Raw genomic sequence first — 21,547 nt, forward strand, 5'->3', positions numbered from 1 at the left:
AGAGGATAAAGGGTGCTGATATCAAAGCATTAAAGAAGAAAGAACACGTATTGAAAAATGATGATGACAGCAATTGTACAATCATGCTTGATCTAATGGAACTATGGATTGTGATAATATCTGTAAGAGCTCCTAATAAAATGTACAAAAATAAAAAAGACCCCATTCCTGAATAAAGCCAAAGGTCATTAAAGAGACAGGAAATAAAGAAAAGAGCAAAGTGGCTGGATGTCAGAAGAAACTCTGAAAATTGTTCATAATCATAGACTAGTTAGAGAAAATAGAGAAAGAATGAAGTCAAGGAATTGAATAGACAGCTTGAGAAGATAAAAGTAAAATATCATAATAAAATGTGCAGACCTAGAGTTAAAAAGCCGAGAGAGAGAGAGAGAGAGAGAGAGAGAGAGAGAGAGAGAGAGAGAGAGAGCGAGAGCGAACATGCTCAGAATATCTTAAACTGAAATAACGCAAGAAAAATTTCAAGCTTTGAGATGCAATCTTGAAAGATTCTGTGGACGAAGCATTGAAGGACGCAGGAAGCACCAAAGTAAGATGGAAAGACTCTGTGGAAGGAGCATGCCGAAAAGAACTAGTCAGCACTCCACCGCTGCAGGAGCAAGAGCCAACGGCGCTGCAGGGAGAAGGTTAAGCTGCACTGAATGCGTTCACCAAACACAAGACTCCAGGAATTGATGGAATGCCCATTGAAACGTTTCAGCAACTATATAATACAGAAAGCACTCGCTTCTCTATGCCAGGAAATTTGGAACACGGCTATTTGGCCAACTAACTGGAAGAAATTCATATTTGTACTCATTCCAAAGAGAAGTAACCCAACACGATGCTCAAATTATGGAGCAATGTCATAAATATTGCATACAAGTAAAATTTTGCTGAAAATCATCCAACAACGGTTGCAAAAATACATTAACAAGGGGTTTAAGCTGAACTGAGAAGATGATGTGGAATAAGGGATGTCATTAGTGATGGAAGATGAATCTTGGTTGAAAGCAGAGAATACCAGAAAGCTGTTTACTTGTGTTTTATTGACTATGCCAATGCATTCAACTGTATGGATCATAATAACCTATGGGAGCGATAACAAATCTTGGGAAGAATGTGAATTCCAGAACACTTCAGAGTGCTCATGAGGAAGTTGATATGGATCAAGAGGCAGTGTGGGACAGAACAAGGGAATCCTGCATGGTTTAAAATCAGGAAAGGTGTGCATCAGAGTTGTACTCTCTGGTCATACTGTTCAATCTGTATGGTAAGTCATCATCAGAGAAGATGGCTTATATGAAGAAGAATGAGGCATCAGTATTGGAGGTAGACGTATTAACAACTTGAAATATGCAGATGCCACAAATTTGCTTGCTGGAAGTGAGGAGATCTTGAAGCACTTGCTAATGAAGATCAAGGATTGGAGCCTTCAGTATGGATTGAAACTCAATGTAAAGAAGACGAAAATCCTCACAACTGGACCAATAGGTAACATCATGGTAAATAAGAAAAGCTTAAAATTGTAAAAAAAAAAATTTGTCTTGCTTGGACCCACAATCTATTCTTATGGAGGCAGCAGTCAATAGATTAAAAGATGACATTTCATTTGAGTAAGTCTTCTGCATAAGACCTCTTTAGAATACTGAAAAGTCAGAATTCTACTTTCAGGACTAAGGTGCTCCTGACCATAATATTGTCAATGACTTTATATGCATGTGAAAGTTGGACATTGAATAAAGGAGAGAAGAATGGATGCATTTGAATTGAGATGCTAGAGAAAAATTTTGAATATACCATGGCCAATTCCCAAAGGGGTAGAATGCCTGCTTACCAGCCATAAACCATATATAACCCCTTAGGTGCACTTCAACCACCTCAAAAGAAGAGACCTCACCTAGACGGGGTCACTCCATCAAGAAGGGAGAAGACCATCCACTTGATGCTCTACAACATTGAGACAAGGCAGCAACAAATCAACAGGCTCTCCACAGGAATGAGAGGAGAACCTTACTGGGAAATTAAGTTAAGACCAAGGGAGGGGAGCATTTATATGTGAGATGCGACATGGATATTTCTGTTGGTAGGTGTGGTGGGTAAATAGAGAGGTATAATCTCACATTGGGAAGGGATGCTATACAATAATTGTATGAAACTATAGGGGAGAATCAACCTGATTTTAGGGTCCTGGGTAGACACTACGAATATGTTTCTACTCAACCCTCAGTGAACCATGCAGGGCCTAAGCACTATGATGACCTTAGGCACAGGGTTTACAAGGAACATGGCATTCCCCCAAGGGACACACTAGAAGGATTCAACCCAACTGCATAAACTGGGCCTACCTCAAAACTACCTGGACCCTTGGACTTAGGGCTGAAATACTCTGATGGGAGAGGAAGCAAAAGATGGGAACCCCAAGAATGTAGAAATGGCCGTCATTGGGCTCGTGTGGGATCCCTGGCTTAGTGGGTGTCCGATGAAAGGGGACCCAGAACTACCATATATTTAGTACCTCATTGATCCTCTTGCACTAATATGACAGGTTTTAATCTGAGAGGCAAGGTTCTGCACTTGTAAAACATGATACAGGAAAATTTCTCCTAGCACCAACCCCCATGCTCAGTGTAAACAACTCAGTTAATTAAGAAATCAATCTGTACAAAGCAATAACTCATGGATTTCAGCTCCAAGTTGGAATACTGGCATAAACTCCTCATATCAGCAGCACCTTAAATTCTATGCCATTGACTAAATTATTGATATTATCTATTCACTCGCCTTATACCCCAGGAGGGATGAATGTCAATGTTTTTCTGTTATGTTTCTCTTGTTTTTGTTTTTTATGTTTGCTTTTGTGTGTTTTGTTGTTGTTCTTATTAGTGTTTGTTTCTGTTTTTGTCTTAAGATGACAACCAAAGTAAGCCAGAGTCGTTCACAACCGATGGACAAACAGATGGATTTGGGGTTCCCACATAATTCTAGCCCCAATCCAAGAACACTTAGTACTAATAACATGGCCCTGCTCAATACTTGCTTTCATGACGAGATCATTGAAGATAAGGGTGCAACAGAAACGTGCGGTGAAGAAAGCAGATGATGCCCAGCGATCAACTGGAATAGTATCTGGGACTTGTATTCAGGCAAGCAGCCATCTAAGTGAGGTGTCAACTAAGTCCACATTGAAGAAGCATACCAGCTTGTGTGAGCCACCGATAATGATAACAAAATCCAGATATGATGAAGGGGAAGTACTGGAACTCACATTGTGAACACACAATTTGTAGAAGGCTCTGGAGAACAGTGGGAGCCCATTATCCATCTGCAGAATAGCTAGTCAACGTAAGCCTGTGGCAGATCCCCTCTGGTCAGGCGAGGGATTCAGGTTTACTATCAGCAGTGATGATTGTAAACTTGATTATGGGGCATGGAATCATGGTATAATATGATACTTGAGCAGTTCACCTCCCTCTTGCCCCAACCTGAATTTCTTCTAAGCTCAAGTATTTTTTGCCTTGACAGAAATTTCTTCTCTGACTTTAAAAATATTCTTGGTTGTTTTAACTTTCTTACTTGTCATTTTTATCTTTATATTAATATTCTTTTCCTCTTTGTGCTTCATTTTCTTTTCTGGTTTTTGTTTCTGTTGGGTTTCCCTGATTATGAAGCACAGAAGATACAATAACTGATGCAATTGTTTATTGGGGATGTGGATGGAAGGGGGAGAGATTGGGGAGCACACAATGTGTTAGTCTGGGTTGACTGGAGAAACAAATTCATAGACACTCATTTGTGTGTAAGAGAGAACTTTATATCAAGAAGTAATTATGCATCAATAAAACATCCCAGCACAGTCCAGCTCAAGTCCATAAGTTTGATATTAGCCCATAAGTCCAATATTAGTTCATGAATTCCTCTTCAGACTCATACAGCACATTCAATGATGCTGAATGTAAGAAGATCACAGGACTGTGGGTGGAAAGTTCTGTGGGTCCAGTAGCAGTTGAAGAATCTCCAGAGTTCTGGCTGCCATATTTATGCTATTTTGCTTGTCAATAGGAATGTGTAGCAGAGAGAATGTGTGTCCTGCCTCCAGGGAGGAAGAGAGGCATCAGAAAGCCATGCCCATAAGAAGCCATCAGACCGTGACCTGATTGACAGGCTAGACTCCACCCCTTCATTCTTATTTATCAAGTTGACATGAAATTGTGTAACTACCACACATTGAATGCAGCAGGGAGGGAGTAATAGAAATGATTGTGATGATGTATATGCAACTCTTTTAAAAAGCAATTTAACTGTGGAAATGTATGACATGTGAATATCAAGAAAACAACTTAAAAAGAAACCAAATTTGACATATGGTTACCATAGGTGAAGAATGCAGTCTTTGCTTAGGGAGCCTTGAATTTATATTAATGGTGGTAGAATAATTTGTAAAAGGAGATCAATAACGGTTGTACAACACGAAGGGTGTAATCAATGGCAATGAATTATACATGTAGAAGTTATTGAATTGGAGAATGTTTTCGTTGCATATATTTTTGCCAAAATTCTAAAAGATAATTAAATGAATTTTTAAAAAGCTAAAATACCATGGATTGCTAAATGGACAAACTGATCTGTGTTGGAAGAAGTACAACCAGAATGTCCTTTACAGGCAAGGATGAGGAAATTTCATTTACCATACTTTGGACGTGTTGTCAGGAGAGACTATTCCTGGAGAAGGCTATCATGTTCGGTAACGTAGTGGGGCAGCGAAAAAGAGTAAGGCCCTCAAGGAGATGGAGCGACACATCTACCCAGCACAAGAACAGTGTGAGGCTGGCACAGACCCAGGCTGCGTTTTGTTCTGTTGTGCAGCAGATCAGTGTGGTCTGGAAATACCTAGACAAATGACTGAAGTCACCACCCATACATTCCACCCTTATTCGAATCCAGTTCTTACTAGCATGCCTGTCCTCATGCAAGAGAGAAACAGTGAGAAAAGTAAGCAGGAGTAGGGACTTCGTTATTTTTTTAAAGAGACTTGCAGAAGATAGTGAAGTGAGCTTTCTGGCCCACAGAGTGAAAAAGCTGAGCACCTTCAGGAACACGGGAACAAAAACAACAAAAAAGCTTGCTGGCAGCACCGGTGTCTCCGGAAACTTCTTAGCAGAGTTAAAGAGCTTTGTAACACTTTCCAGAGGATGACAAAGCCCAAGGCGCCGAAGAATTGAGAATAGGTTGCTCTGGTTGAAGAATTTTATCTTAAGTTGTTTCTGATCCTAATTTATAACCTATTACTTCCCTAAAAAAATCCCCTAATTGAGAGTTTTGTCTCAGAGTTATATGTGGCCATTGAAAACCCTTATTGAACTGAGCAGAGTACATAATAGCTGGAAGGTATGATTGGTTTCAGAACTGGTCAAATGGTTGGAGGGTGGAGACATGTTTGAGCTCACCTCATAGAAACCAGCCTTCGGCTGGTGATTCTCCCCTAAGTTAGGAAGAGTCAAACTGTGATGCTATTTTTATAGTGTCCAAACCATGCTGCTTGTTAAATATTTCCAACTTTACTCTGAGCAAATGTCATTTTAACCAGGGGTAATTTTCCAGAACTATTGTCTCAAGCAGGAGTGAAATAAATTCAACATTCTTTTGACTTCTCACATCTGACTTGTAAAAGAATTCTGGTAAAGAACTATCTGCAAGTCCAATTCTGGCATTTCCCCTTGGGTGCACTACCCACTGTGGGGAGCTTATCTGTACTCAGGAATTTTTCTCCTACGCTAAGTCTGAAACAGGATCTAGTAGGTACAGGGCCCAATTTTTTTTCTTTGAAATAAAAAAAATTGCTCTAAGTACAGAAGGATATAATTTAAAAAGTACTTCCTGATAGTGGTGTTTGTAAAATACTGAATCTAGGAAAACAGAAGATTCCATGGAATTCCTTAGTCTAAATAGTGTTTTCTGTCTAAGCAGAATGGTGTGTAGAGGTCTTAAACAGGATATGGGGACCCGATGCCCTGAAATATTAATCTTCTACCAGTCCATCTGTCCAAAAGTATAAAAAGATGAGAATATCACATAACACTAGAAGTTTATGTGTTCTTCGGGATTTGTTTTCAGATTCTCATGTCAGAACCTGGAAAACTCAGCCAGAAGATAAAAGTTTGGCTGCAGGAGTATTGGAACATCACTGACCTTGTGGCAATCTCCGTGTTCATGATTGGGGTGATCCTTCGCCTACAGAATCAGCCCTACATGGGCTATGGCCGAGTGATCTACTGTGTGGACATCATCTTCTGGTACATCCGTGTCCTGGATATCTTTGGGGTCAACAAGTACCTGGGGCCCTATGTGATGATGATTGGAAAGATGGTTAGTATCAACCTCTTGTGTGTGCTTGGAAACGAGCCTAGACCTTGGGCATGGTTCTTGGAGATTCATATGGTTTTTTCACATTCAAGTGGTTTCTTACAGGATAGAGATTCATAAGTATAGAAAACCGAGTATTACCCTCAGCACATGACACTGAGAATTGACCACCTTGGCTTTCATCCATTTGTCGGATGGCTAAAGGTTTGCTCTAGGCCAGATGCTGTTTCAGGCACCAGTGACACCATACATTCAGGATGGACAAAGTCTGTGCCTACTTGAAGCTTACATCTTATGAGGAGATAGACAATATTTATTCAAACAAGGCACCCAATAACAGTGTCAGATAATGATTGAAAATTAAAGGAAAATGAAACTATGCAAAAAGAGGGAGAGTAATAGGGCGTCTCTTGCTGATGGAATGTTCTGGGAATCCTCTCAGAAAAAGTGATGTGGGACGTCACATGAAGGGAGTAAGACAAGCACATATCTGTGGAAAACAATTCAGGTGGAGAGGACAAGACCAAGGCCCTGTGAAGATTATTATGTGAAGAGTGCTCTGGAAAAGGAAGCTAGGGTGGGAGAAGTGCAGAGATTCTTAGGCATCAGGCAGGCCACTCAGGAGCACTGGACTTCGTGAGCATCTGAGGTGATATTGGATGTGAAGAGAAGCCACCTGTGGTTTAGGTAAGGGTATAGCGTGTCCTAGTTTTTGTTCAGAGGGCTATCGAGACTGCAGGGAGACAAGAATGGAAGCAGAGGTCAGTGAGGAGGACCTGGGAGGTGGGGAGTGGAAGTGCTACCCAGCATCCATGCTTTGAAGCCAGAGCTAACAGTGTTTGATAATGATTTGAGATAAAAGAGAGTAGTGAAGGATGCTTTAAAAATTTTTGTCTAAATAATGGAATGAATGGTGGGTCTGTGATTGGAAGTAGGAGCAATCCAAGTCTAGAGAGGGAGACTCAGCCTTTGGGTGTAAGCCTAAAGTGTGCATTTGGTAGAAGTGGAGATGCCGAATCGGCATTTGCAACACAGAGAAAAGGTCCAAGATTTGGGAATAGGTCAAGGTTGGAAATAGACATCGGAGAGTCTACACAATAAGAATTCTAGGGCAAGGCCCTGGCACCATTTGAACATATATTGAGAGGGAAAAAGTGAAGAAGCCAGCAAAGGAGAATGAGGAGTGACCAGGAGACGAAAGGGAAACAGGAAAAGGCTAAAGAAATTATCGGAAGAAGCAAATGGCAGTCTGGTATATCTTTGTTGCTGAGGATTGAGTGAGATGTGGACTAAAATAACCCATTGGATGTGGCAACGTGGAGCTCATCAGCCATCGCGTTGATAGTGGTTCCTGGAGAGGGAGTGAGGATAGGGAGACAACAGGATTGGATGCCAGGGAGAATGATAGAAGACAAAGTGAAGCCTGTGGGCCTCAACAACTACACTGAAGATTTTATGTGAGGAGGTAAAGACATGAATGGAAAGTATAAGAGGATGTGGGGACAAAATGTTGGGACTGTAACACAGCTGCAAGCTTGTTCCGACCTGCTAGAAGAACATTACCATGAAGTGTTCTTTAACAGTTTCTATTAAATACAAACTGTATAATCTAGCTGGTTCCAATTCATAGCAATTCCAACATTTTCTATAGCACTTTCTAAAGGAGCCTAATTGTACAGAGGGTAAAGTGCATGGCTGCTACCTGCAAGGTCGACGGTTGAAACTCGCCAGTTGCCTCTCAGGAGAGAGATGAGGCTATTTGCTCCCACCAAGGTTTCCTCTTAGAGCCCTTCCCTGCAGTCGCTCTGAGTCCGAATGGATTAGATGGCAATGGGTTTGTATTTGGGGGGTTCTATCTGTATATATGCAGCCAGCATGCTACTTTTCTTCTTACATATCACATTTAAACTATTAAGTAACAATTTCATTTTATTATTTCTGATATCTAATACCTTTAAGATAATAGAAATGACTTAGCTAATGTAAGAATATTTTGATAGTAAGAGGCAGGAAAATGCTTTCATCTTTTATAAGAGTTTTAGGGAAAAGATGAGGCTGTCTACGCCCATAAAGATTTAAAGTCTAAAGAACCCAACGGGCAATTCTACCCAATCCTAGAATTGACTTAATGCAGTGAGTTCATAAGAGCTTTCTTTCCTTCCCAGCCTCTATGTGAAGAAAGTAAGAGATACATGTTTTTTTTTCTATTCAGATGATTGACATGCTGTATTTTGTGGTTATCATGTTGGTTGTGCTGATGAGTTTTGGAGTAGCCCGTCAAGCCATTCTCCATCCAGATGAAGAACCTTCTTGGAGACTGGCCCGAAACATCTTCTACATGCCCTACTGGATGATCTATGGAGAGGTGTTTGCAGACCAGATAGACCGTAAGAATAGAATTAATAGTAAGATTCTCTTCCATGCTTCTGAGTCAGATGATCAGTTCCAAATTAATAAATGAGCAGACATTAATTTGGAAATAAATTATTGAATATCCTGCCATAAGACTCCAACTTATTTTATAAAGAAAGAAGTCTAGATAGTAAGATACATATTTTGAAACACCAATCATTTCTTCTAGTCTAAATACCATTAGCTAGAATGATGAATTGCAATTTCCCTTAGTTGGACCTGGTGAATATCCTATTGAATCAGTGTAGTTCCATTGCCAATATCCTACTTTTGCTCCTGTTCAAATCTCAAGCAGGTTAACTGGGCCTTTACTTCATCATCCTCTTTAAGCCATCAAGCATACTTTCTATGTAGTGATAATTTTCTCTTCACTATTGGGGGTACCATTTGTATTAACAACAATAACCTAAATGATAGAAAAATAAATCAAATGTAATCCTGTCACAAATTTCTGAAGAATGTAGGCTGAGCTGGTATAACTTTTCCAAATAATTTTATTAGGATATAATCCAGACATCATACCATTTAATAGTTTAGTCATATCAAGCAGTATTGTGCATTTGCTGCCACAATCAGTTTAAAAACATTTTCTTCCTTTCCATACTCCTTGACATCAGTTTCCCATTATGCCTTCTCCTCTGCTACACCCCACAGAACCCTTATTCTAGTTATTTCTCTAGAGATTTCCCAAAGCTGGGTTTCATATACCAAAAATCACAATAACATAGAGTCCATAACACTACCAACAATAACAAAACACAAGAGATGAGGCCCAATCTGAGAATAAATAAATAAACAGAAAATATTCAAAACTAGTTCAGGCTCTTGTGTGTCACAAGAGAGATCAAATGACAAGTTTTAAACATTCAGTCAGATTTATCATTTTAATCTGCTACTCAATACTCGCTGCTGATAACCAGAGTATTCCCACCCCTCCCTTATGGTCCCATTGGGATCAGTGGGGGCTTCTTCCATGCATAGATCCTGCACATGTATTTTGGACTTCCATTGTCATCCATAGACTTCTGCAAACCAGAATTTTACAATTTAAGGTCTGAGAGTTCATGCTCGCGGGAAGTGAAACTCAGTGTTACTGTACCTGTTTCACTAGAGACAAACAAACCACCACCCTAAATGAGATTCCTTAACCCCCTCTTCATATCAATACCTACATTTTCATCCAAATATTCATGCTTTTTCATAAAGCATTATGTGACATGGTGTGTCTGCTGCCATCTGTTCTTCTATTTGAAGAGAGAAAATTTTCAAATATCCTTCTTTCATGTGAAATTCAGGGCTGTCAATTTATATACCATCACGAGGTTAGATGGTAACTGCTTTCTAGCTTTTACGATGTGATAGAAATACATTATTATAAATACCACAAAATCAAATACTGAACTTGTTTGTAACTTAGTAAACCAGAACTTAAAAATCTAATTTTATTTCAAAAGACTATTTGTTTAGGTAAAAATAAATGCATACTAACAGCCTTGATTACAGTATAAGCTATATTTTTATTTTATTGTTATTAAGTCTGGTGATGTTAGAAATAGGGAAACTGTGGCTATATTATGTTCAGTAATACTATTAAATGTGAGTTTACTAACAGGATCTTCTTATCACATAGTAACTTTATATCTATTTAGGTTTACAATGAATTTGTTTTGGGATAAAAGAAAATATTATTTAATGGATTAACTTTTAAGTCAGAATGATCATCTGCCAGTAGCATCATGTCTTTTGCACAGTATTTTTAAAACTGATTTTATTATTGCTTAAAATATACAGTAAAATAAATATCTATAAAAATATATTCTTATAAAATCAATGCTATATACTATTCTCCCAAATATATCGCTGTTTCTCAGCATAAGTTTATAATTCTAAAGTTTGAGATCTTTGTCTTTCTCAGAATCAAAATAATGTTTTTAAATCACTTGTTTTACTTTTCTCTTAACGTCATCTTTTTTATCTTTCCTCCCTTCCTATCACAACTTTTAAAAAAATCCTGATTTTCAATCGCTCTATAGTCTATGCCATGGAAATTAATCGTAAGTTGACATGGAATTGATAAGTATAGTGGAAAATGTTTATTAGTTAACACTTTTCTTAGCTGATTATTTTATGCAAGTTTAAATGTATATAAGAGTAAACATCCTATAAATTCATGAAGATTACTTCATTAGCCACTGTTGGAAATTATACTATTTTCTCTCAATTATGTGTGGTAAATATGATAAAAAATGGTATTTCAAATGAGCAGAAAAAAGTAAGGAAAAATTTTCATGGCATGGGAAAAGTATATGAAGTAATTTGAGGGTTAACGAGGCAATACACTAGATAATAAAACTATTATCAAAGCAAATGTACCCCAAAAAGGTAATATTAAATAATTAGAAAGTATAATAACTTTCTAATGGCTAATAGTAAAGAAAGAAACATAATGGTATATTTGTCAGAATAAAAATGCAAAATTTCTGTATAATACAAACACAATGACCGTACACAAAAACTTATTCAAAATGGATCAAAGACCTAAATATTAAATCTAAAACTGTAAAATTCCTGCACGATAATATAGGGACAAAACTAGGGGTCCTAATTTATGGCATAAGTACACTATCAAACAGAATTAAAAATACACAAACAGCAGAAGATAATCTAGGAAACTGAAACCTCCTAAAAATAAATACTTAGGCTCGGTAAAAGACTTTACCAAAAAAGTACAATGAGAACCTGCACATGGGTCATTTTTGGCAGTGACGCGTCTCCATAATTTTGGGCAATGACACAGCTCTATAATATGTAGAAAATGTCAATATTGCAACAACAGAAGGACAAATAATTCAATCAAAAGTAACCAAAGACATGAACACTTTACCAAGTGTTCACCAAGACATGAACACTTCACCAAAGAAGACGTTGAGACAGCTAACACATGAAGAATTGTTCGCTATCATTCATCATTAAGACAGAGGTAAATAAAAAATGATAATGAGATACCATCTCATCCTGCAAAAAAGGAACTGGTCAAACAAACAAACAAACAAACAATCCAGAAAACAAAAACAAATGCTTGTGAACTTGAGAGATTATAACATATGCACCTTTGGTGAAATTGTAAAATGATAAAAGGACTATGGAAAACAGCGTGACACCACTTCCAAAAGCTAGAAATGCAAATATGAAATGATGCCACAATCTCACTCCTAGCTATAAATTCTAGAGAAATAAGAGCAGTGACAAAGGAACATATATGCAGAAAACAGTACACATATGCATACCTATATTAATTGCAGTGTCATTCACAAAAGCAAAAAATGGGAATAGCAAGGGCCCATTAACTGATACATAAACAAATGAGGTATATAATATAATGGAATACTATGCAATGATAAAGCATAGTTATGCGTCAAAAATAACATAACATGGACATATCTGGAGAACAGTATGTTTAGTAAAAATGGTCAACCACAAAAGGATCACTATTGTATAATATCACTTTCATAAAACTCAAGAATATATTTATACCCAGAAAGCAATATTCTTTGATGGTTACCAAGGTTGGGCAGGGAGCATCATTCACTGGTTAGTGGACACATATTACTCTAGCAAAGGTAAAAGGCAAATTATAAGAGAGTCAGGACAGTGTGATCAAGAAAAAGAAAGAATAACCATGGTAAATCCTATATAACACAGTTCTGCAACATCAACAATAACCAGAAACCTGTGAATGGTTAGAAAGGCAGGTATGTTTACTGTACAAATATAGGAGGTCATAAGGGAGTACAGACATGCATGTGCATATATAGGTATATCCATATACACTTGTATATACATATACACATATACATTTGTATGTACTGCATGTGTATATGAATAAGCTTCAAAAATTCACAGAAAAATGAAATAGAAAAATAATGGATTTTTGTCATAATATTTTTGAAGGTCATTCATGTAATAGAGCACATAGGAAGCACAGTTTTGAAAATAATTAGACCCACCCATTAACGTCATGGGATTGAGTTACTGGACTGGAAAAAACATAGTCTGTGGGCCAACTACATAGTCTTATGGGAAAGCTACATCAATTGGTATAACACAGTTCAGAAAGAAAATGTTCCACGTCCTAGATTGGGGAAGTAGTGCCAGGAGTCTTAAAAGCTTGGAAGCAGCCATCTAAGTTATAACTATTGTTCTCTTGCTGCCTGGAACTAAGGAGAACGAAGGAAACCAGACTCAGGGAAGACATTAGCCCATAGGAGTCACGGCTTCCTCTAGCCTGAGACCAGAGAAACTAGATCATACCCAGCTACCACTACCAGTGTCCGGGTTAGACTGAAAGAACACATAGAAGAAAATTCAAATTCATTAAAAAGATCAAATTTACTAATCTGGGAGAGTCTTAAGAACCCTGAAGTCTATTGCTGTAAGACTTTTAATCTCAAACTGAAAATACTCCCAGAATCACCTCAGCTACATAATAGATTATTATAAAATATACAGTAACATCTAAGAGGCTTTTTAGAACAATCAGTATAAGAAACCAAACAGGTAACACTGGTACAAAAGCAAAAATGAAAAGGTAAGGAGGTGTAGGGAAACGCTGGATTAAAAACAGAAAGGCAGTATAGAAATAGAGGAAGTTCAAACACACTTCAGGGATAATAACCAAAGTCACAGATAAATGTTTATATAAATTATTGGATTGAAATTAATTTTCTGTGTAACATTTCACCTAAGACACACTTAAGCGTTTAAAACAGAAAAAGTTTAAAGCAAACACAATGAACAAATGAGAAAATACTGACAAACATGACAAATTAAGAACTAGTGTACAAATAAGACATCTCAAGAGTGACAAAGCCTGAGTACAGTAATAAAATTTGACTTATATTTTGTGTGTAAGTTGGTATATTCACACAGAAAAGTTTTGCTTGTGATTTCAGAGAGTAAATAGGTAATTTAATATGATAGAGAGCATTATCCTTGCATGGGAAAGCAAGCACAAAAGTACAAGTTTTCATTCCAGCTCCATGCGGCGACAACCTTTATGATGAAGATGGCAAGAGACTCCCACCCTGTATCCCAGGTGCCTGGCTCACACCAGCCATCATGGCATGCTACCTGCTAGTGGCCAATATCCTGCTGGTGAACCTACTGATCGCTGTCTTCAAGTATGTGCCAGAACTGATGAGCATGTGCTTATTATTATTGCTTTATAGCATTTCAGGTTAATCTCAGAAATGTGTTATCATGTATATACACACAATTTATCAGGACTTTAAAAAATTATAATTGTTTTTTCCAAAACTATTTTATTGGCAGCTGATACAGATATCATATCATTTCATAGTTCAATCACATCAGCTGTATTGTACAACTGCTACCACAAGCAAATTCAAAACATTCTCTTCCTTCTTGAATTCTTTGGTATCAGCTCCTCTTTACTGCCCACCCCCCACCCCGACCCCCACTAAACTCCACCCTGACCCCAGGCATTCTAATTCTACTTGCTGTCTCTGTAGATTCATCAATCCTTGGTTTCAAACACCAGAAACAGAGGGTTACCCCCAATTGCCCACAGATGGGCCTTCAGTACCCACTCTGCACTCCCCCTCATTCACAATGCTATGGTTTGGTCTTTGATACCTGATCTCTTCAATGCCTCATGATCTCACAGGCTGGTGTGCTTCTTCCATGTGGGCTTTGTTGTTTCTCAGCTAGATTGCCACCTGTTTATCTTCAAGCCTTTAAGACCCCTGATGCTATGTCTTTTGATAGCCAGGCACCATCAGCTTTCTTCACCACACTTTCTTATAATAATAATTCCTAAATTATCAAAGGTCCATGGAGGAGGGGGGAGCAGGGAGGGAAGGGAAAAAATAAGGAGCTGATACCAAGGCCTCAAGTAGAAAGCAAATGTTTTGAGAATGATGAGGGAAACAAATGTATAAAAGTTCTTGACATGATGTCTGTGGATTGTGATAAGAGATGTATAAGTCCCCAATAAAATGATTTAATTATTTTAAAAGAGGGTTATCCCCAATGACAAAGTACATCTAAGAGAAACCCCAATATGAAAAAAAATCCCACTGAAAATGTTTGAATGGATAATTATTTTGCAGATTTTTTAGTTCAATGACAAAGGATAGGGCTAATGTATTCATAAATCAGGAGTTGACAAAGTTAAGTTTCATTTGCTTAGTTATTAAATACTTTAGCATGCATTGTGATCTTGTGAAAATATTTTCTTTGATGAAAGTCTCTTGAACTAGCTATGCTTTAAACTACCAGAGACATAAAAAGCAATATCAATTCATAAAGAAAGCAATATCAATTTCATAAGGGTTACAATTACTGTGATGTTATGCAAAATATTTTTCTTATAATTTATAAAATGAAGGTGGGTGGTGTGGGAAAGAAACAACAAACTATTAAATCAAGTTATCTTATAAAATGTGGATGTTTGCATAATTGGTTGAGATGACCATGTTTAGTAAGTGTTGAAAAAAATACTTTAGCTTCTACATAAAGGAAAAATCCTTCATAAAAATATAAGCTATCAGAGCTGAGTAGTAGATTAGAGAGACTCTAGTGTAAACTCCTGGCTTGAGAGATGAGAAAATAAAGGAAAAATAGGAGGTTAACTGTTTGGGGGTTTGTTTGTTTTTTTAAGGTCTCAGGTGTTGGTAGAAGAATCTCTGCTAGTGCAATAGATATTAACTGAAAGATCCACAGTTCAAACTCACCAGTTATTCATGGGAGAAAGATGTTGTAATCTGCTTCCATAATGATTATAGTGCTGGAAACACTGAGAATTCTACCATGTCCTACAGGATTGCTCTGCGTTGGAATCAACTTGCCTACAGTTGGTTTGGCTTGGGTTCAATGTCAGTAAATAACAAACTCGGTCAGGTTTCTATTTCTAATGTACACTGCCCTCTGTTGGAAGCTACAATAAGGCAAAGCTTATACCCTGCCTGAAGTCCCACGTAATACACATTTGGCCAAATCCGTTCCATAAGCAAGCAGTTCAGAGAGATGAAAGCAGTTTGATTGGGTAAAAAGTTTAAATGCAGGAAAAGGTTTAGTTAAATAGCACATTCTATAAAGTATATGAAATAAAATTTCCTGTGCACACGAATCTGTATTTTTTCAAGCCATCTATAGCAATCTTAAATATGTTTAATTTGTGATTTCATAGCTGAGTGTAGATAATCCACATTTATATTAATAAAGAGAATGAGTAGCCAAGGAATCAGTGACATTAAAAGTCATCTTTATATTTTCATTTCAATATGAATTAATTTTTTCTGAGAAATCACAAGTTAAAGTAATATAAGTAACAATAAAACTCTCTTCTTTTTAAAGCAATACCTTCTTTGAAGTAAAGTCAATATCTAACCAAGTATGGAAATTTCAGAGGTACCAGCTGATTATGACATTTCATGACCGTCCAGTCTTACCACCACCAATGATCATTTTAAGCCACATCTACATCATCATTATGCATCTTAGTGGTAACTTCAGGAAAAAAGGAGAAGGAGACCAAGATGAACAGGATCATGGATTAAGTATGTGCAAGACCCTTTCATTCCTATCCTGGGCTAATTTCGAGAAAATGGTTCAGTTGGGCACTCTTAGAAGTCTCACTAAATTTATTAAATATGTGAAACACAACACTCTAGCCCAGCTGCTATTCTTTTCAGAATGCTTTCATTTTTTGTCACTTTTATTCTGATTAGTAATCAAAATTACAGATGGCCTCCAGGTGGAGAAAATTATTTGCAATTAACTACTAACCCAAATGCTGGTAATTCAGATTCACCCAGAAATACTAAGGAAGAGAAGTCTAAAGATCTACTTCTGTTAAAATTGTTGTTAGTTGGTATAAAGTCAACTCTAGTTCATGGCAATACATATGTTATAGAATAGAATTGCTCAAAAGGTTTCTTCAGCTATAATCAATAGATTACCCAGACTTTTCTTCCAAGAACCATCAACTTCTGGTTAGCAGTTAAGCACAAAGCATTTGGGTCACCTAAGGATATTTCCAGTAAAAAAATGTACTTGACACAATGGATGTATGTATCAATTGTGAATAAGAGCTGTACAAGCCCCCAATAAAATGATTTTTTAAAAAAAGATTACAGCCAAGGAGTAGGAATCTAAGATAGCAGACGAGGCAGTTACACTATCTAAACACTCTACAACAAAGACTCAAGGAACCAAATGAAAAAGATAAGAATGACAATCCTGGAACTTAGAACTTCAGAGGAATAGATAAAGAATATCAAATATGGATGAAAGGAAGAAACAGAACACAAGCAGCAAAGAGGAATCGCTAAACTGCCAACTGACCCAGTGCGGCCATTCTGAATTATTGCAAGCAGGATTTCAACCGAAGCAGGAAGCAGATTACTGGTTCCACTCACCCAGGACTGCACCAGCACCAACATCAGTGATTGGCCACCAAAGAAGTGTGATCTATCTTCTCCCTTACTGCGCACAACCTATCAATATCAAGAGGCAGCTCCCTCACCACGGCCACTCAGTGGCCGGTCAAACCTACTCCACCCTCCCTCCCCATTAACCAGGGCTGTACCACTTTTTTCCCCTTAGATTTTCACTCTCTTACCACCATTCCTTTTTGTTATTTTCTTTTTCCCCCTTTTGTGTACCTATCAACTTCTATTCCTTTAGAAGCCCTCATGGCACTGTCAGGTAAACACTGGACTACTCACAGCAAGATCGGTAGTTCAAACGCACCAGCAGCTGTGCCAGAGAGAGATAAGTTTACCTGCTCCCAATAAGATTTACAGTCTCAGAACCCCTATTGGGATGCTTTGCACTGTTTTAGCCTAAGACAGAGACCAGGTTAATTGAGATATTCTACGTTTATTTCTGCAAGTGTTTCACAAGAGGCAACAGTGAGGTTTGCTACTTTCAAAGCTGCTTCAAAGATTCAGTGAAAAACAAGTCATTCATATACTCTGAATTAGGTTGCAACCTCAAGGGAATGTTTAAGAAGTTTGTTACAATGAACAAGTCTTCAATTAAGGAAACAAAAGAGGCACATTCACAAGGCACAGAAGACATCCTTGAGCCTTTCACTCCCTAAGACAGTGGAACTCAACCTTCCTAGTGCTGTGACCCATTAATACAGTTCCTCATGTTGTGGTGCCCCCCCAGCCATAAAATTATATTCTTTCTTTTTTTTTATTTTACATCTTTTTTTCCATAAAATTATTTTCCTTGCTACTTCATAACTGTAATTTTGCTACTGTTATGAATCATGATGTAATATCTGATATATAGGATGTATGTTCATTGTTACAAATTGAACATCATTAAAGCATAGTGATTAATCACAAAACCATATATAATTATATATTGTAAAATATTTATTTCTAATTACAAATAAATGAAATTTTGTCTTGAAGCATGGTGTAGCATGGGTAACAGTCTTCACACCTGGTACTCGTATGTGGGCGTATCTGCATGTGGACAGACCCACCTGGAGATGGATACAGGAGGGGTGTCTCGGTTCTTAAGACCATTGGGAATATGTGTTTTCCAATGGTCTTAGGCGACCCCTATGAAAGGGTTGTTCAACCCCCAAAGGGGTTGTGACCCACAGATTGAGAACGACTTCCCTAAAGTCTCAAGCTTCATTACTTATCAAAATGTTCTTGGTGCCCAGATGGGTTTTTTGCCTAAACATGTTGACCAAGTTGAAAAGGAATTTGACTGCAAGGTGGTGCACTGATGCATTTCAGTTCTTAGCTCTCTAGATCCCAGTCGTGCTACACGTTTGAGTAGCTGATTAGCATCAGGCTGACTCCATTATCTGCTCTCTCACTATGAGTCAGAATCAGCTAGCTGGCAATGGGATTTGGGTTTGGTTTTCCTTTGTTTTTACTTTCTTCCCCATTTTTTGGTTGTTGATGATGATGTTTGGTCAGTTCTGTGTAGCAGATGCCCTGTCCTATGCTGCCTCCTTGATTAACAGTGCCCTTCTCCATTCAGCAGTATGAGCTCCCATGAAAGCTGTATTCTGACACTTTCATCATTACTGAGAGCTGGAGCTCTCTCTCGCCTTTCTCAATTCCTGCCCTTCTCCCTTATTTTACTTCCTTCTTCATTTTTCTCTATTTTATCCCTTATTCTTTTCTATTTTTTTTTAATCCCACAGAGTGGGTACTCATCCTACATAACTTTCATAGTCAACAGTCCCACCCTATGGATGGCAATGCACACTGCAATGGAGTACTGTGTCACTCCTCCCCACCCCCACCGCCCCCACCCTGCTCCCTAAATCTCTTGGTTTCATTTTTCCTTTCTCTCTCCTTCATCTGCACTCTTTGTGATATAATGGAATTAGTGCTCCCCGAATTAACTCCACATTCAGCAGCACCTGCCTCGGACTCTGTGCCCACGAGTGCATGTTTCCACAGAGCACATGTTACTTTCCCACTGCAGCAGTGTTAGCATTTGTGCCAATACTCCTTTGGTTGTTTTGTTTTTTTTTGTGCCATACTTGTTGGTATTTGCTTTCCCTACTTTTACCCCCCTCACTTTCCTTTTTCTTTTTACCTTTTCTCCTTGGTCTGCCCTCTCCACCACCCCACCTTGGGTTTTTTTTTTATGCTTTTCCTTTCTTTCCTCCCTCTTTCCTCTAAACTTTGTCTTTCTTTTTTTTCTATTCTCCCCTCCCCCACAGCAGCCAGGATCTTACAACCCTATGCAATCATACCTACACACCTGCAGCCTCACCCTGGATCAGGGACAGATAACAGCCCACCCACATTTACACCTCTCCTAAACTGCTCTGCATGACGGGAGAGCATAGACTGGTGCCGCATTCCCACCTGCGATCATATCCAACCAGAGGCAGGTGAGGAATACCACACGGTGCTGCAAAATTAGAGACAGAATAGCACACCTGTCCTATTGCCTGAATATATTACAACAAAATGAAACAAAATAGTAAGATGAAGCAAACCAATAATTTAATATAGTAATGCTGAACTTTCTGAGAAACAACAGACAACTTCAAGTTTCACACAAACACAATGAAACAAAACAACCAAAAAGCAAGACTAGATGGCTCAAGTGAGTCATCAAAATAATGGTCTGGGGGACGAAATGCTATTGAAACTATCTTTTAGGAATTAAGAAGAATTCTATTTAGGTAGCTTTAACAGACAGAGAGAGAGTTTGAGGAAACCACAGACAATAATCAAGGTAAATACAGGCAAAACAATAAGAAGAACAACTACAAAAAAACAACAAGATAAACATAAAATTTAAAACCACACAAACACAGCGAATAGAAATCTAGAAGATTAATACTAAAATCACAGAAGTAAGATAGTACAGTGGAAAGACGAGTATAACTAAATCAACAGAAGGCAGAATGAGTGCAATTGAGGACAAATTTCTTAGTGCTAATCTGTTAGAGGAACAATCAGATAAAAATAATCAACCAACAAGAAAGAGGGCTAAGAATTAGGTGGGGCACCATCAAGAGGAATAATTTATATGTGATTGGAATGCCAGGACGGAATGAAACAAACAACCCCCAAAAAGTATAGAGAAATTGTCAAAAATTTGTTGTAAGAAAGTTTCCCCTAATTTCATAAAAGAGGGGGAGATAAGTATTAAAGAAGCTCAATGAACCCCAAGCTGAATAGACTAAAAAAAAAAAGACATATCAGAATCAAACTCTCCTAAGTCCACACAGAAGAAGCACATCAGCTTGTGTGATCCACAGATGACAATTACAAAATTTGGATGTGGTGAAAAGTATCAGAGCTAAAATTATGAACATATAATTTTGAGAAGGCTGTAGAGGACAGTGGGAGCCAAAACCCAACTTGCAGAGTATTTTGACAGACCAAGCCTCTGGCAGATCAGCTTTACTATCAGGAAGAGACTATCATAACTTGATTATATGAGATTGAACTTGATACATGGACAGTTGACCTCCCTATAGACACGACCTGAATTTGTTCTGGGTGGAAGTACAACTTAGTTGTTTCCTGACAGAAATTTCTTCCCAGATTTTCTGAATGTTGATGGGGGTCTTCTCCCTCTCATCTATTATTTGTATATTTGTCTTTATGCTAATATGATCTTATCCTTATCACCTTAGTGTGATTTTTTTTTTCATTCTTTTCTATTGGGTTTGAGGAGAGGATGTGTAATGATAATAACTGATACCAGGTGTGATAGGGAATACAGGGGTGAGGTATGGGCAAAAGGGAGGGAAAGGGAATTTGGGGAGTAAATAATGAAGGAGGGAGAGGGGACAGAGCACTAGAACCAAATGTGATCACACAATTCATTTTAAAGGTAATTTACACATGGGTTGGGGGTGGAATGCTCTAAGATAGATGTGGTGCTTGTACAATATCCTTTGAGATGACTGAATGGTTTAAGTATTCAGTTCTACGATGTGTAAATTATGTGCCAATAAAACTTGAAAAATTCTCTAAAACCAAAGTCAAGAAAAGACCTGAAAGCAACTTAAATACAAAGGAAAACCAATAAGACTAAGCTCTCATTTCTCAGCAGAAACCAGGTAGGCAAGAAGATAGTCAGGTGACATATTAAAACTTTCAAGGAAAAATGTGTCAACTAAGAATTATATATCAAAAAAAAATTTCCCTCTAAATATAATGGTGAAATTTGGAAATTCCTAGAGTAACAGAAATTAATATTAATACACACCATAACAACACTCAGAAATAAATTCGTGAGTGAT

At 37.8% G+C, this 21,547-nt stretch overlaps 1 protein-coding gene across 1 annotated transcript in view; it reads left to right on the forward strand.

Annotated features, from left to right (window-relative positions):
• Window positions 1-21,547, forward strand: part of TRPM1 (transient receptor potential cation channel subfamily M member 1) — a 99,636-nt gene that overhangs the window by 58,851 nt on the left and 19,238 nt on the right. The window contains 4 exon segments of the mRNA XM_075535357.1: window positions 6,112-6,363; window positions 8,573-8,747; window positions 13,808-13,952; window positions 16,150-16,352. Of these exon segments, the coding sequence (XP_075391472.1) occupies window positions 6,112-6,363; window positions 8,573-8,747; window positions 13,808-13,952; window positions 16,150-16,352 (775 nt within the window).

Source organism: Tenrec ecaudatus, chromosome 17, assembly GCF_050624435.1.
Source record: "Tenrec ecaudatus isolate mTenEca1 chromosome 17, mTenEca1.hap1, whole genome shotgun sequence".
In the NCBI taxonomy this organism is placed as follows: Eukaryota; Metazoa; Chordata; class Mammalia; order Afrosoricida; family Tenrecidae; genus Tenrec; species Tenrec ecaudatus.